Below are 16,996 nucleotides of genomic sequence, written 5' to 3' on the forward strand. Positions count from 1 at the left end.
TATCATGTGGCTGTCTCGGTTGTTAGGGCCAAGAAGTGCCTCTTTCTGACCCAGTTAAGCCACAAAGGTAAAAGCAAGCTGATATATTTTAGATGTTAGGTTACACAAATTCTAATAATCCTGGGCCCATATTCGTCTCTTGACACCTCCAGAAAGAAACTGGAGCATGGATGAATGGATTTTTGGTTACAAATCTGAACAGCATAGTGAAAACTATATGGTGGTTAAGGATCTAGATGGCACATTTCTTGTGTTACCTACATCTGGATGTAGACATTTTTTTTTTTTCCAGGAAGATTAGCCCTGAGCTAACACCTGTTGCCAATCCTCCTCTTTTTTGCTGAGGAAGATTGGCCCTGGGCTAACATCTGTGTCCATATTCCTCTACTTTACGTGGGACGCCTGCCACAGCCTGGCACGATGAGCAGTGTATAGGTCTGCACCCAGGATCCGAACCTGCGAACGTCAGGCCGCCAGGAGTGGAGAGCGTAAACTTAACCACTATGCCACAGGGCCGGGCCCCCGGATGTAGACAGTTTTTAAGCCTCGGTCTCTTTTTCTATAAAATGACCATGACAGTACCTACTCTGAGGATGACTACACGATTGAAATGTGAAATAACGTGCATAAATCCTTTAGGATCATGCTTAGTCCACCAGATAGTTCGCATTGTTTACTAGCAAAGCAGTTTCGTTTTTACCTTTTCCACACGCAGATTATTTTGCTTGCCCAGGCTAATATATTTAGTAGCTAAGCAGACAAGGAAAAGTCACTACCCTAATGAACAAACAGGGAACTAGGGAGAAGTGTCAGAAAAGGGAGACACAATTATGGAACGCAGGTAGGCAAAAAGGAGCTCTGTGTTGGGTTGAAATTAGAGGTATCAAAGTAAATTCATGATTTTTAATCTATAGCTACAAATATATATATATATTATTTATATCCATATCTTAAATTTTCTAGTTCTGAAAAAGCCTAAAAGCAATGACACCCCAGTAGAAATGAGCTTTCCAAGCCCAATGAGCTTACTGTTTCTTAGATCACGCTCCTGTAAATGAATCAAGCCTTCTTGGACACATGGCCTAGTCTAAATCGGAGGCAAGGTAGACGATCCCAGAACATTTGGGAAGGCCGTAATGTAAGGAAATGCTAAAAAAGATCATGAGAACCTGTCAAGAGGACATAGGAGCTATTTGAAGGGCTCTCACTGGCCACGTCTTGGGCAATTTTAGCATCAAAATAACGATAGTAGAGGGGCTGTCCCAGGGGCATAGTGGTTAAGTTCACGGGCTCCACTTCAGCGGCCCAGGGTTTGGAGGTTCGGATCTCAGGTGCAGACCTATGCACCGCTTATCAAGCCATGCTGCAGCAGTGTCCCATATATAAAAAGTAGAGGAAGGTTGGCACAGGTGTTAGCTCAGTGACAATCTTCGTCACCAAAAAAAAAAAAAAAAAGATAAAAAAAAACGATAGTAATGGATTATGATTCACTGAATAAAATAAGAATCCACGAGTCCATACTGGTAACAAATTAATTAATTAATTAATGAGAAAGGGGAGTTCTTATAGTAGAATGTCACTGTAGAAATGTCACCGTTGATGGGAAAATGGGGTTAGAAAATCACAGTTTTGCAACCGTGAGAGAAATCAGTGATTTAGGCAAGAATCATTCATGTATGCAAAACTAATGGGCGAAAGTTTGATGAGGAAGAGAATATTTACATTGTCTCAAAGTACTTCCTTACAAATTACTTATCAACGACAAAGAAAGAACAGTGACTTTCGACTAGGGACGCCCAAAAGATGCCACCCTAACAAAATGATCACAGTTAATGTCACCAGTGATGTTTCAAAGGGTCATCAGGTACCTCTGAACATGATGAGCTGAGGACACTCCATCATGTTGTGGGACTCCTGCCAAGAACATGAAACCTGATGCCAATGTGAGGAGAGAGCAAATAAACCCAGACCGAGGAACATTCCTCCAAATAATGGACCTTCAGTATTTGAAGATATTAATGTCATGAAAGAAAAAGAAAAGTCGAGGAAATGTCCCAGATTAAAGAAGACTAAAGGGGAATGGCAACTAAATGCAGCAAATGAAGCTGAACTGGGGGAAAATCACTACGAAAGGCATCAGTGGTATAAGTGGCCAAGTTTTATAGGAACTCTGGATTAGACATTAGTATTGTCTCAATGTTAAATATTCTGATAATTTTTTTTGAGTTTGCCCCTATTGCTTTATTTGTGTTTTAAACAAGTGACTAAAATAAATAGAGTAACAAAAGCAGCTACACTGCCCCCAAATACCAAATACCCCAGCTTCCGTGGACTGCTGTCTATGGCGGCCAACCCCTTCCTCCTCCTGGTACCACTGACCACCCCCCACCCCACACAGGACAGAGCTGATCGGGTGAATGGAGGAGGGAGTCACATTGGGGGTTAGAAGAAGGGGCCTGGGAGATGGGGATTCTTTATATAAAGAAGAAACGCCTACTAAAAAAATAGTCCAAAAAGTGTAAGAAAGTCTATTTTAATCCCCCAAAAGGCTTACAAAAAACAATAAAGCTAAAAATAACCAAAGATCCCTTGTACAATCCCGAGGGAAGGGGCAGGAACCGGGCATTGCTGGTGAGAGTCACAGTGGCAACAACCTCACAGCAGGCAGCAGCCCACAGGACAGGCTGAGCCCAGGCACCAGAGGAGAGATGAGCACATGATGGACAGGACATGTTATGTAAGATATGTTATATAAGATAATGTCCTTGATCTTAGGATACATATACCAAAGTATTTACACATAAAGACGCAGGTGACATTCTCGAATGGTTCAGAAAATATACGTGCACACACACACATGTGCACACACATAGATGGAAGGAAGGAAGGGCAGAGGAAGAGAGAAGGGCAGGGAGGGAGAGAAAATGATAGAGTAAAAGAAAGGAAATGAAAAAAATGAGTCTGGAGAAAGGACACACTGGAGTTCTTTGTATTAATTTTGCAACTTTTCTTTACGTTTGAAATCATTTCAAGACAAACAGTTAAACAATAAATATATAATACCATGGCCCATTTCAAGAAATAAAAAGTAATTATATTTATAGCAAGTAAATCTATGGATGGAACCACAGATAAATAGTGTAACATGTTATTCCTATAATTGGGAAAAAAGCCTTCAATAAATCTATAGGCACTAGACATAAATATGGACCAAAACATGTAACTGACTGGTTTCTATCTTGTCTCAGAATCATATGGTCAGGCTGCATGAAGATATAGGACTAGTGTCATCCTGCTGCCACAGGGAGATGCCATCATGCACTGAGAACCTAACATTAGAGCCCTGACCACAAGCTGAGCAAATGGGAGGTGACAGCAGGTTCCCCGGGACATAAAAAGAGAAATTCAGCCATCCTTTTGCCTCTTAGAACCTGATAAAGAACCCCTCATTTTGCCTTTCTTTCCTATTACAAAGAGTCACTTACTGCCACCCATTTCTTCATGCCACAATCTATACATGTTGAAATGGGAAGCATCCCTCTTGGGGGTCTATAAACATGGCATCAGGTGGGTGTCTTTCAGCCAGTAAAACGGGATAAGCTAACTTAGGTGTGCACAGTTTATGAGCAGGTATGCAGAGAGGTGTGGAGACAAAAGACTCAACAGCTAACAACATTACTGACAGGAAATCTTAAATCTTCCTATTCTTATAAGCGGACTTAATAGTCTGAATTCTGACTCTCTTTGCCTCTTTCTGAGTCGAGTAGACTCTATTCCTGGTCTCAGGCACAGATGAGAGCCCTTGCTGCATCTCTGCACGAGCCGCGTCTCCAGCTACCTGCTCTCGCTCGCTCAGGCGTCTCGCAGACACACCTATGCTTGTTCGGATCCTACAACAGACACAACCACCTTCCTCAGCTGGAACTTTTTGATGATATGATGATTGAATTACATACTGTAAGCAAAGTACTGAGCAAACTACCCTAAAATAGAAATTATTATTATTACCTATAAGTTAACACTTACTTTTAATAACTATTTACAGCATCAAAACAGGCCACATATTCGTAAAATACTATTACAACTTATGCATCTTTTTCTTACATGATAGAATGGGTGAGCAACTACGGCCCATGGGCCAAATTCAGCCCACTGCCTCTTTTTATGAATAAAGTTTGATTGGAACACAGCCAGGTCCATTTGTATTGTCTAAGGCTGCTTTCTCATTATAACAGCAGAGCTGAGTAGTAGCAACAGAGACCTTATAACTCGCAAAGCCTAGAGTATTTATTCTCTGCCCTTTATAGAAAATGTTTGTCATCTCTGGTGTAAACATATAAAGCCACATTGTAAATTCTGTTCTCTTGCTCAGATGTACCTATAACCTAAGGTATTTAGAATAAAACAAGATTCACTTGTTTTCTCTTGGAACTTGTTAGCAAGTGTACATGAAAGAATGACTTCTAAAACACAGGGCCTCTATTAAGATAAGCAGAATTGCAATATCGCTAGCCATCATATTCTCATTCAAAATATATATTCTATCACCATGAATACAAAAATAAAGAAAAAGGCATTGCACCAACTTCAAAAACATGCTATATGTTAGATCTTCATAAAATATATATTAAATGGAAGTACATTATAAATGAAAGTTCAAATAATTGAAAACTAGAAGGAAGATATTTCTAATGATAATCAGTAGGATCAATTATTTCAATTCTTTCTTTCTATGTGATATTATTCCAAGTCCATGTTTTTATCATTAGTCTCAGGGTTTAAGAGAACTCGATAACCGTAAGTTCTGAGAGGCAAACAGAGTAATTCCTCGTGAAAAACAATGTATTGCAACTGTGCTGCTTGATTTAAGGTAAATATGTTCCTCAAACCAGAAGAGATACAGATGTCTTATTTCCAGCTCAAAGGCATCCGACTATTTCACGAAGGGCTATCATATGCTTCTTTTCCCGGGAAAGATAAATGACTCTATCTCGTTTACAGCAACTTGAAGCACAAAAGATGATACGTTATAATTCACTGAAAAGGTTATTAGGAAAATTAGAATCACTGCAGAATTGCTATTAAGAAAATAATTACTAGAAAAGATAGAAATATATATACTGATATATATACATAATTATACTAGATATAAGTGTAGTATATAGTTTTACATATAGTATGGAATTATAGATATATGTATATAAAGTCCTATGGTTCACTAAGTAGATGAAGCCTATAAATTTATATTGATATATACATATATGCATGTAGGTGTGTATATATAAATTTGTATGCTCCTTCTACTTCGTGAGCATTAGTAGTACATAAGAATAAAATACCACCCTTAGGTGTGCTCCAGAGTCATCTTAAGTAATGAAATTCACCCTGCTGTGGCCTAAATAACTTTGGAAGCCATATTCATCTTCCTTAGTCTTCACAAAAGAGCTTTTTTATATTCATATCACTAGAGTGGTAAAGGTGTTTTGTATTTCTATCTGCTAAAAGCTTAGCTAAATTACGGTTTCTACTAGACTCCAAATTAAATTGTAACCAATGTACAGCGTGGCAAGATCCATTCCCTATTCTTCTGGGCATTAGAATGCAAAAGATACTTCAATTATCCCTTAGCTGGTGGCATATTTTATAGGACAACTTTCAGAGATAGAGAAATAAGGAATGTGTGACATTTTAACCATGGGAGGGAAAAACTCACTTTTCATTACAAATAGAAGATTCTGTGAAAGAGAGTCTTTATTTTTTTCAATTGATCCAACCGTTTCATACATTACCTATAATAAAAGAAAATAGCATAATTACTAATGATTAAACATGACCACAAAATGAATTTCCTTTATAGGATAACTTGACTCATCAGAAGTTTTAAATTATTCATAAAAGAAGCATCTTTAGGTCTTACAGTTCACACGGCATGCAAATTCAAAGCGCCATCTGCGTGCTTTCATTCTGCACATTAAACAGGGGACACTTCTCCTGTTCTAATGTGTGAAGCCCTCCCCTGATGGTGAGGTTAAGAGAAAATGGTGGGGACTCACATTCATGTAGCCCCTTTATTCTTAAGGACGCTAACCTGCTCAGAAAACTCACCAACTCAAGTAGAAAGACTGTGACACCTTGGGAAGGAAGGGCGATTTCAGTTTGAGAAATTCAATGGTCTCTCTCTTAAAAGGGACCTTTTGGATCTTTTAAACAGTTACTCTGAAGTCTTTAAAATGAAGAAAACATGTGAAACAATTAATTCTGGATTATTCACAGGACAGTTTTCTTCCCTATAATTTACTGACCAATACATTTAAATGACTTTATTGCCTGATGTTCTGGTATTCCAGTCTGGCCTGGGAGACTTGATCTTTGAAGACAGACATGTCTTACTGCCTCTCTTGGTCTCAGCTAAGCGTGAACTCCCAATGTGGTCCTGAGAAGTCGGATCAGCCCTAAGGTTTATCCACTTGATTACATATTCATTGTTAAATATGAACCATTTTTACATACTCTGGCACAGTTGTTCTCAACCAGGGCCAATGGTGATCCCCAGGGGACACTTGCCAGTGATAGAGACATGTTTGTTTGTCACAACTGGGGAGTGGGTGCAGGGGGATGCTACTAAACATCCTACAGTGCACTGGACAGCTCCACCATGAAAAATTACCCGGCCCCAAATGTCCATAGTTTTGGGGGTGAGAAACCTTAATCTAAAGATTTGGCTTCTCTGTGTCTTCTTATAAAGGGACAACGGTGCCCATCGAAACCACGGAAGAGAAGTCAGAACACATTCTTCTAAGCCACTCTGGATCTATGTGGACTTTGGCAAGTCGTTTCATGTCTCAGAGGTGATCTTGTCATGCAGAGTCCTCCTCTATATGGCTCCATTCTACAATTCTAGCCTACTCTCTGCATGGGAATCTGATGATTCTGAATCACACACACACACACATGCACACACACACGAATGGACTACCTGCTTTTCTCCTAATACGTTCCTTCCTTGTCTGTCTTTGCTCCTGGTATGGCCTTGTTGTGGGATGGCCCTTCCTAACCCTGCAGTAAAATTCTTATGGTTCCTTGAGGGCAGTGACTATGTATTGCTCAGCTCTGTCTCCCTGCAGCAACTAGCAAAATGCCTTGTCCATTGGGCACATTCAATAAATATTTGGTGAAATGAACAGAAAGGTTTTGTTATATTGTCACCACACAGAGCATAACATTGTGCTGTCCTTTTTTATTTTTCCTCAAGGAAGATTCGCCCTAAGCTAACATTGCGCCAATCTTCCTCTATTTTGTATGTTGGTCACCGCCACAGCATGGCTGACAAGTGGTGTAGGTCTGTGACTGTGACCCAAACCTGTGAACTTGGGCTGCCAAAGCGGAGTGCACCAAACCCAACCACCACACCACCAGGCTGGTGTCTGTGCTGTCCTTTTCAATTTAAGATCATGCTGATGAGGCTTTCATTATCACAAAATCATGTGTTTTGGAAAGTTCTCATGAACGGCACCCTGATTGTACTTGGGTACCTAGAGAAAAAGCTGAAAGTCTCCAATTAAAACTAAAGTTCAAAACTTCCCAGTGGGAGACTCCAACTGGCCAAGTTACCTAGAAAAAGATATTTAACACAGACACACAAGTGCAAATATTCAACGAGGGCAATTTGATGTTTGTAGAAAGCACAGAATTTAGCAAACATTATTTTGTATAAAATTACTGGATCCTGAAGCAGGTCAGCTTATTTTCGGGACAGCGGGCACACTACTTGAGCTCTGTGAGTCTTTCATCATGTGTTAAACAACATTCTGCAAGGCCCTCCAACTGTAAGAGCTTCTGACCCTCTTCATCAGATATGCATGACTACAGTATTGACACGATCTGAGTTGACAGCTCAACACAAGTATTAAAAACTACCCAAGGGGCTGGCCTGGTGGCATAGTGGTTAAGTTTGCATGCTCCGCTTCAGCAGCCTGGGGTTTGCAGGTTTGGATCCCGGGTGTGGACCGACACACCACTTGTCAAGCCATGCTATGGCAGCGTCCCATATAAAGTAGCGGAAGATGGGCACAGATGTCAGCCCAGGGCCAATCTTCCTGAGCAAAAAGAGGAGGATTGGCATCGGATGTTGGCTCAGGGCTAATCTTCCTCAACAACAACAACAAAAAAAGACTACTCAAAATAACTTAGTTATTTTATCATAATTAGTATAATAATGCAAATGACTGAGGATGTGTTATATAAAATTGGCATTAGTGGAATGTCAACACATGGTTCCAGATGTTTTTGTTTTTCCAGGTCCCAAATGTGGAATCAAGTATTTCTTCAAGGAGCTCTTGCATATTTTAGTGACAAATTGAAATTAGAGACCACCATCTAGACCCCAGAGGTACATAATAGCACATTATTATTCGGTTAGCCAATGTTTATGGGAGTATTCAATGGACAGAGCTGAGAGACACACACACACAACACACACACGCATGTGTGTAGACATACATACACACAAATACTCATGCACATATTTTTTTAATTTTGTTTTTAATTTTAAAGATAAAATACAACCTGATTCCAAATTTGGGTTTTTTAACCATTATAACTTCCTCAATCCAATGAAGTTTGATATTGGCCTTGTTACAGGCAATTTGAAAATCTAAATATATGATATCCACTCATGCCCATTTATTATATCCATATATAACCTGCTCCCATCACCTTTAAATATTTCTTAAACTTTTAGAAAGTTTAAGAGAGATCCTGTGGACCCTTTACCAAGTTCCCTCCAATAGTAATATCCTGCAAAACCATCACAACCTGGATGCTGACACTGACAGAGTGAAGATGCTGGATATTCACATCACCATGTGGATCCAGCATGTTGCCAATTTATGGACACTCTCACGTCCCCAAAATCAGTTGAACATATGGGTGGGAGTCTGTCTGCATTTTCTAATCTGTCCCCTTGATGTATGCGTCTACCCCTTCACCTCTGTCTTGATTACTAAGGCGTTATAATAAGAATTTAAATTAAGTAGACTAATTCCCCCCACATTATTCTTCTTTATAAAAATTCTTTTAAGTTTTCTAATTTCTTCACCTTTTCATATAAATTTTAGAATAATATAGTCTGTATCTCTATATCTAAACAAAACTTGGCTGTGATTTTGATTAAACCTGTGTAGCAAGTTGAGGAGAAATGACTATTTTACTCTGCTGATTATTAGTTGACTATTCACTGTGTTGTTAATCTACGAACATGACATATGTCTCTCTTTATTTAGATTTTTGATTTCTTTCATCAGCATTTTGTGGTTTTCAGCATACAGATCCTATACATGTTTTGTTAGATTTTTACCTTTTTGCATTTTTACAAGGGATTGGAAATATTAATTTCAGTGCCCAATACTAGTACATAGAAATACAATTGATTATTTTGTGTTCACATTGTATTTTGTGACCTTGCTGAACTCACTTATTAGTTCTATGAGTTTTTTCTTTTCTTTTTTACTTTTTTTGGTAGATCTTTGGGATTTTACACATAGGCAATCGTGTCATCCACAAATAGGGACAGATTTATTCTTCCTTTCGAATATGTCTGCTTTGTATTTCGTTTCTTGCCTTCTTGCACTTGCTAGAACTTCCAGCACTACGTTTAATAGCAGTGGTGAAAGCAGACATCCTTGCCTTGTTTCTGATCTTATGAGCAAAACATTCAGTCTTTCACTATTAAACATAATGTTAACTGTAGGATTTTTGTAGATACTCTTCATCAAATTGAAGATGTCCCCTCTATTCTTATTTTTCTGAGTGTTTTTGCCATGAACAGATTTTGAATTTTATCAAATGCTTTTTCTGCATCAATTGATATGATTATGTGATTTTTTTTTTCCTTCTTTGGCCTGTTAATATGGTGGATTACTTTGATTGGTTTTCAAATATTGAACCAACTTTGCATACCCAGAAAAAAAACAAATTATTCATGGTGGATAATTCTTTTTACATATTGTTGAATTATATTTGCTAATATTTAAAAGTATTTTTGCATCTGTATTCATGAGGGATATTGATTTTTAATTTTCTTTCTTGTGTGTGTATATACTGTTTTTGTCTGGGTTTGGTATAGGGGTAATACTAGCTTCATAAAATGAATTGGGAATTGTTCTATTTTCTATTTTCAGAAAAGATTGTGTAAAGTCAGTGTTAATTTTCCTTTAAATATTTGGTGTAATTCTCCAATGAAAACCATCGGGGACTGGAGTTTTTCTTTTGGGGGGATTTAAATTACAAATTCGTTTGTAATAGGTTATAGGTCTATTCAAATGATCTATTTCATATTGGGTGAATTGAGGTAGTCTGTGTTTTTTGAGGAATTGATCCACTTCATCTAAGTTGTCAAATCTCTATGTGACAGTTATTTGTAGTATTCCCTCTGATCTTTTTGTTGTCTGCAGGGTCTGTAGTGATATTCTCTGTTTTATTCCTGATATTAGCAATTTGTGTCTTTTTTTTCTTTGTCATTCTTACTAGAAGTTTTTCATTTTTATGGTTATTTTAAAAGAACCAGCTCTTTCTTTCATCTATTTTCTCTATTTTTTCTGCTCTTTGTTATTGCCTTCTGTTGGCTGGCTTTGGGTTTATTCTGTTCTCCTTTTTCTAAGTTCTTGAGGTGGGAGCTTAGATTATGATTTCAGACTTTCCTCTTTCCTAATATATGCATTTGGTGCTAGAAATTTTCCTCTTGGCACCATTTTAGCTGTGTCTCGCAAATTTGATATGTTGTACTTTCATTTTCATTCAGTTTGACATTTTTTTTGCATTTCCGTGAGACTTCCTTTTTGATTCATGGATTTTTTAGAAGGGCATTGTTTAGTTTCCAAGTATTTGGAGATTTTCCTCTTACCTTTCAGGTATTAATTTCTAGTTTGATTCCATTATGGTAGGCAAGCCCCCTCTGTAGAATTTTAATCCATCTGAATTTGTTTAGTTTTGATTTATGGTCCAGCATATGGTCTTTCTTGATACATGTTCTGTGGGTACTTGAAAAGAATACGTATTCTGCTTTTGTTGGTTTAAGTGTTCTATAAATGAGTAGGTCCTGTTGGCTGATGGTGTTGAGTTCTTCTATATTCTTGCTGGTTTCCTATGTAGTTAGTCTATCAGTTGAGAGGAGGCTGTTGAAGTTTCCAACTTAACCTTTTGTTTTAACTGGCTTCCTCTGATGCTACTCAGCAGGGGAGGGAGGCACACAGCTTCGTTACCGCCTGGGGGGGGGCTGGCGGGGGGGAGTCAGGTTCCCTGCCCAACCTCCTCTGACATAAAAGAAGTGGGCATTCCCATTACTGCTGGGTGGGGGCAAGAGTTCTGGGTCTCCACTGGGCCTCCAGTGACACTTTCCTGGCTGCAGGGTGAGCAGGTGGAAGGGGTTGACATGCTGTTTGTACTGCATCCTAAGTGGCCTCCACCAACTGGCTGTGGGGACAGGGGAGCTGTGGCCAGGTTCCCTCTGGGCAGTGGCGAAAGTCCTTACCCCCCACTAGGCCTCCTCTGACATCCTGCTGCAGCAGGGAGGTAGGGTCATGATAAAAATTCAGAAACTTAGCACAATATTAAAATCTGAAACATGTCTAAGTGTTTCAAAATTGTACACACTAAAAGGAAAACTAATTTTAATGAATGTAATTAAAATTTTTTTTTGTTTTCACTTTTTAAAAAAAATTTATAGCAAATGAGGGGGCCACGGCTAAAAAAATATTATAATCTGGACTATGATAACTCACGTTTTCTTTTTGTCCTACATGAACAGGAGAGCTTGAAGTCAATTTTGAGAAAAAGATGGAAATAGAAAATCAAAACTCTAACTCAATGGTTGCTCATGTTGAATTCTTGATAAATCCTCACTGTTTATGGAAAGATGTCCACCTCATCCAAGAAAATCCTTCTATATATGGCAAATTTCCAGGTGCTTCCCACTGTACTTTTCTCCTCACTTTCTGCCACTCTGCTCCCAAATTCCTCTCTTGACATCAATCCTGTCTTTCCTTTTAGTAAATTTCTTTCCAACTTCTCCAGCTGCCAATGCCAAGTCTGTTTTTCAAGGCCCAACTCTCTGGGAGGCATCAAGCCATAGTGGAAAGAGCACCAGTTCGCATGGCTGGGTTCCTTGTGGGTTCCAGCTTCAACAAGTCCCAGCGCCAGGTAGGTAACGTGGGTCAAGATACTGAGACTTCATGACTTCTCATCTACAGAACATAGGAGGTAATGTCGTCCTCTCTGTCTCTCTCTGTCACCATCTCTCTCTCCATCTCTCTCTCTCTGTCTGTCTCTCTCAAGATAATTTTGAAGATAAATGAAAAAGTTTGTTAGTACCTAGCTTTGCATAGCACCCATAGTTTTCTAATCAATGTACCTGCTTCTAATGCTTACTTGTACCTTCTTCTCAGACCTGTTCGAGAATTTTTTTACATTATTGACTTGAGAAGAACGCATGGAGTCACCTTTCTCAACAATTTTGAGGCTGCTAAATGGGCTGCCCATCCGAAAAGGAGACTCTCATCCTGTACCTGTAATTTTATCCGCAAAAACTCATTTATTACTTTACGAAGGAATTGCTTCCACATAAAATTAGCCTCCCTGGAAAGGTAAGCACATGACCTTCATCAGCCATCTATACCTAAGCATCTGGACTTCACCTAGAGCAATGGCCTCTAGGAGGCGGAGGAGGCGATAACTCCATAGGAAAGAAACCACAGGAGCTACAAAACTTAGTGGGATGAGGCCACCGGGTTCCCAGGCAATTCAGAGGGAAGTGAGCCTCAGAGCCTAGTTAAACGGATAGGAGAGACATGACTGGCGCTGCTGGAGCAAGAGGAAGCAGATTTAGGCAGAGTCCTTTCTAGGTCATTCCGGACAGCTGTCTGCTCACAGCCCCATCCTTCCTTTCCTTGCTGTTTTGTTATCGGGGGATGAAAGGAGAAAAACATGAAAGTCACAAAAGATAGAGGCTAAGGTAAATGCTTTCCATTTCCCCTCTGTCTTTACAGAACTGAACCTCAGATGTTGGTTTTCTTTTCCCTCTTAAGGATTAGAAGATAGGATTCACACTATAAGTGACAGCATTCCTCATGCATGTAATAGAGAAATTTATATGCATACAGCCCAATACAACTCTTTAAGGAAACTGTCACGTATTCAAAGATTTACTTGGGAATGATTCTGTTCAATAAAATGACTCCAAAAGAAACTTAGCATTTTGCTTATGTTTCAGCGGTTAGCAGTAACATCTGAGCGCTTCAATGTGGTGCCAAATGAGGAGAGCAGCATAAACTAGGGAGTAGGGCAGCAGCCTGCTTCTTTAGAAGAACTTGCTGTGACACTCCAGTACTGCAATAAATACAATTATAAGATAAATTATGTTAGCTATATACAAAAAGGGATTATAAAACTTTCACCGTGGCTGTGAATCACATTTCATGAATTTCATGAAGATACCTATTTTCCTGGGTCCACAAAGAAAAGTTGCAAAATACCAAACCACATGCATTTTCTTCCGAACTGAAGGCTGTCAAGCTCATGCTTGGCTAATCACCAAGGAAACCGAAATCCGAAGGTGAGAGAGCGCCACAGAAATAGCGCTATCCACCATTACTGATTTTAATTCCCTGAATTCAGAGCAAGAGCAATTGGCTTCCTCCACCTCGATAAAGAAGGTGCTGTCATCTTCCAGAGCTGGGGGCTTGGTATCTGCAGTCTCAGCCCCCTCCAGGAGCCTGGCACACAGTAGGAGGGCAGCGAGAGGTTGTGGAATGTGTGCTAAACTGAGCACCTACTCTGCAGCTGATACCTTTAGTGTTTCTGAAAACATGGTTCGCAGATTACCTGCAGGACGTTCTCTGGTGCTTAATAAGCATACACACACCTTAGACCTCGCTCAGACCCCTTTGTTCATCACTTATAGGAGTGGGGCCAAGGAACCTGCATTTTTAACTTGCTCCCCAGTTGATTCTGGTGCACATTCAAGTTTGAGAATAATGGCTCAGGTACTAGTGACTTATGATGCTCTGTGAACTCTGTCCTTCTCTGTCATACTGGCAGGGAATAGGGGAGCCCAGGGACAGAATTTGCAGAGGATAAATATTTCTTGGACATTTTATATATAGAACAACTATTAGAGCAGATATTGGCATATACTAAAATTGATGATAAGTTTAAAATGAGAATACATTATAATTATATGGTTTCCTATAGGCAAAGGTGTCAGACAAGGGTGTATTTTGTCTCATCTGTTTAATCTGTACGCAGAACATATCACATGAAAAGCTGGGCTAGACTCAGATGAAGGAGGAGTGAAAATTGGTGAAAGAAATATCAACAATCTAAGAGATGCAGGTGACACCATCCTATAGGCAGAAACCGGCAATGATTTGAAACCACTTCTGATGAAAGTGAAAGAAGAAAGAACCAAAGCAGGACTGGATTTGAGCATCAAGAAGACAAAAATCATGACTACAGAAGAACTACACAACTTTAATGCAGACAATGAAGACACTGAAATTGTTAAAGATTTTGTTTACCTTGGTTCAGTCACCAATTTAAATGGAGACTGCAGCCAAGAAATCAAGAGATGATTGAGACTTGACATGGGGGGAGTAAGGAAAGAACCTAGAGACCAAGGCCAAGATTATCCATGCCCTCATATTCTCCATCACTGTATACTGGTGCAAAAGCTAGACAGTGAAGAGAGCTGACAGGAAAAAAACTGATTCATTTGAAATATGGGGGTTGGATGAAAGCTCTAAGGATATCCTGGGCTGCCAGAAAGACGAACGACTGGGTCCTAGAGCAAATTAAGCCTGAACTATTGTTGGAGGGAAAAATGATAAACCGAGGCTGTCCTGCTTCAGGCACATCATGAGAAGGCAGGATTTTTTGGAAAAGACAATAATGCTGGGACAAGTAGAAGGCAGCAGGAAAAGAGGAAGACCAAATATGAGGTGGATTGACTCCATAAAGGAGGCCACAGGCGTGAGTCTACAGGAGCTGAGTAGGGCTGCTGAGGACAGGATATTGCAGACATCACTTCTTCATAGGGTCGCCAGGAGTCAGAGGCCACTTCATGGCATGTAACAACACTATAATTATTCTTAGGCTAAACTTTCTTTCTTAGGATAGTTAGCATTTTGTAAAAAGCTGTAGAGAAAGAATTTTCAAATAATTTTATCTAAGACCATAGCAATAGAACCCAGTACTTTTCAAACAACTCCAATTATTGTGCTGCCCTATATAAGCCAAATATAGTGCCAGAAACTTTAGGAAAATAAAATGAATAAAAGTGTGCTAATGTAGAAAGGGCAATGGGCCAAGGGTTATGAAGAGGGCTTTATTTTAGTGTCCACCTATCAACCTACACAACACTTAAGGGACCCAGGCTGCCATAATTAACTGTGGGAGCATGAGATGTCAGCGTCTCTGAACCTCAGTTTATTTATTCAATCGAATATTGAGCTGGTGCCAGTTCACACTAAAGTTTAATGATTTTACTAGCACTGCCCATCAATAAAAAATTATTTTAAGGGATGGGAACAGGCTACAGATGGACATAGTAAATGGGCATGAGTGGATACCATCTATTTAGATTTTCAAATTGCCTGTGATATGACTAATAGCAAAAGTTAATAAATACAGTCTTCATCAAATTGAGGACGTTATCAGATTTAAAGACTACATTTGGAAAAATATCAAGGAAAACAGCTAGGACTGATCTTTTAAAAATATTTCATAAAATATAATGCATGTGCATTTATAAAATTTTGAAAATACTAAAAATGATAAAATAAAAATTACCTCTAATTCCTTTTCCCAGAAAAAGCCAATATTTTCTCTACCTACCTACCTACCTACATACCTATCTATCTATCTATCTATAATCTATCTATCAAATCTATTTTTGTATATGTGTGTACTTTCCAAAGAACAGGCCTCTGCTGCACAGTGTGCTGGGTAATGCCTGTCCCATTTACATACAGCGTCGGCTCTCTGATGAATCCCTGCCCTTGTCCGCGCCACGGTCCCTAACCTGGGCCTCCAGCTAGGGCTGCCCCAGGAGGCACTGGCAGAAGACTGGAGGGCAGGAGGCGGGCAGAAGAAAGGTAATTCCCTTCTTCCCCAACAGCGCCGAGTCTCCTCCCTGGCTCCACCCTCATCCTACAGCCCACCCTTCGTGGCCCCAGTTCTCCTGGGGCAGGCTGCCCTGGTTCCAGCCCCCACCTGCTGCCCTCAGCTCCCAGTCCATTAGTACTGACTCCTCTGTGCCTCTCTCCAGCCTCAGAGGAGGGGGCTGCTGACACTGGGGACATGTCATTCTCTGTCCCCTGTCTGTCTCAACTGTTCCTGTGGAGCCCATTCCCCACACTCCCTTCCTTCTTGAAAATTTGGTGTAGCTTCTTTTTCAGGCTGCATCCTGACCGAGCTCCACCATTCCCAACTTCTCGCTTTGTCTATTCTGGTCTTGGTGCCGACAGCTCTGATGCTTCTACCGCTCCATCGCTCAAAAAAGGACAAGGGCAGATACCGTGTTCACCACTGTTCCAGACACCCGAAGAAAGATAAGGAAGCTCTTGAAAGCATAAAGGAAAGCTAGGAGGAGGACGCAGGGCTTATGGCTGGAGACAGACAAAGTGATAAGAACTATTCATTCTAGAAAGACTGAGTGTGAAAGAAGATATCATCGAAGCCTATAAATTGAATCCCGGGGAGAGAGCAGAATGGATCTCAGCATACTTGCAGATGCACTGCCTTACAGGTTAGAGGAAGAAGAAATGAAAACAAATAGAGCATTGCACCCTAGGCTAGAAACGTAGATATTACAGCTCTTCAATTCTTCATTCAGGCCAGAATCAGGAAGCGAACAGAAAAATGTCTGAGTGGTAGAACCACGGTCTTATATTAGTAGGAGAGCCTCTTGCGGCACCACTCAGAGATTCACTGCTTTGACTTCATA

General features: G+C 39.9%; 1 protein-coding gene across 2 annotated transcripts in view; it reads right to left on the bottom strand.

Annotated features, from left to right (window-relative positions):
• Positions 1-16,996, bottom strand: part of MYO16 (myosin XVI) — a 550,785-nt gene that overhangs the window by 151,432 nt on the left and 382,357 nt on the right. For both annotated transcript variants that reach the window (XM_087435860.1, XM_087435859.1), the window contains exon 24: positions 5,714-5,789. In XM_087435860.1, coding sequence (XP_087291986.1) covers positions 5,714-5,789 — 76 coding nt within the window. The remainder of the gene's footprint in view (positions 1-5,713; positions 5,790-16,996) is intronic.

The sequence above is a fragment of the Ceratotherium simum genome, chromosome 10 (assembly GCF_057802395.1).
Source record: "Ceratotherium simum simum isolate JZ-2026a chromosome 10, ASM5780239v1, whole genome shotgun sequence".
NCBI classification, from domain to species: domain Eukaryota; kingdom Metazoa; phylum Chordata; class Mammalia; order Perissodactyla; family Rhinocerotidae; genus Ceratotherium; species Ceratotherium simum.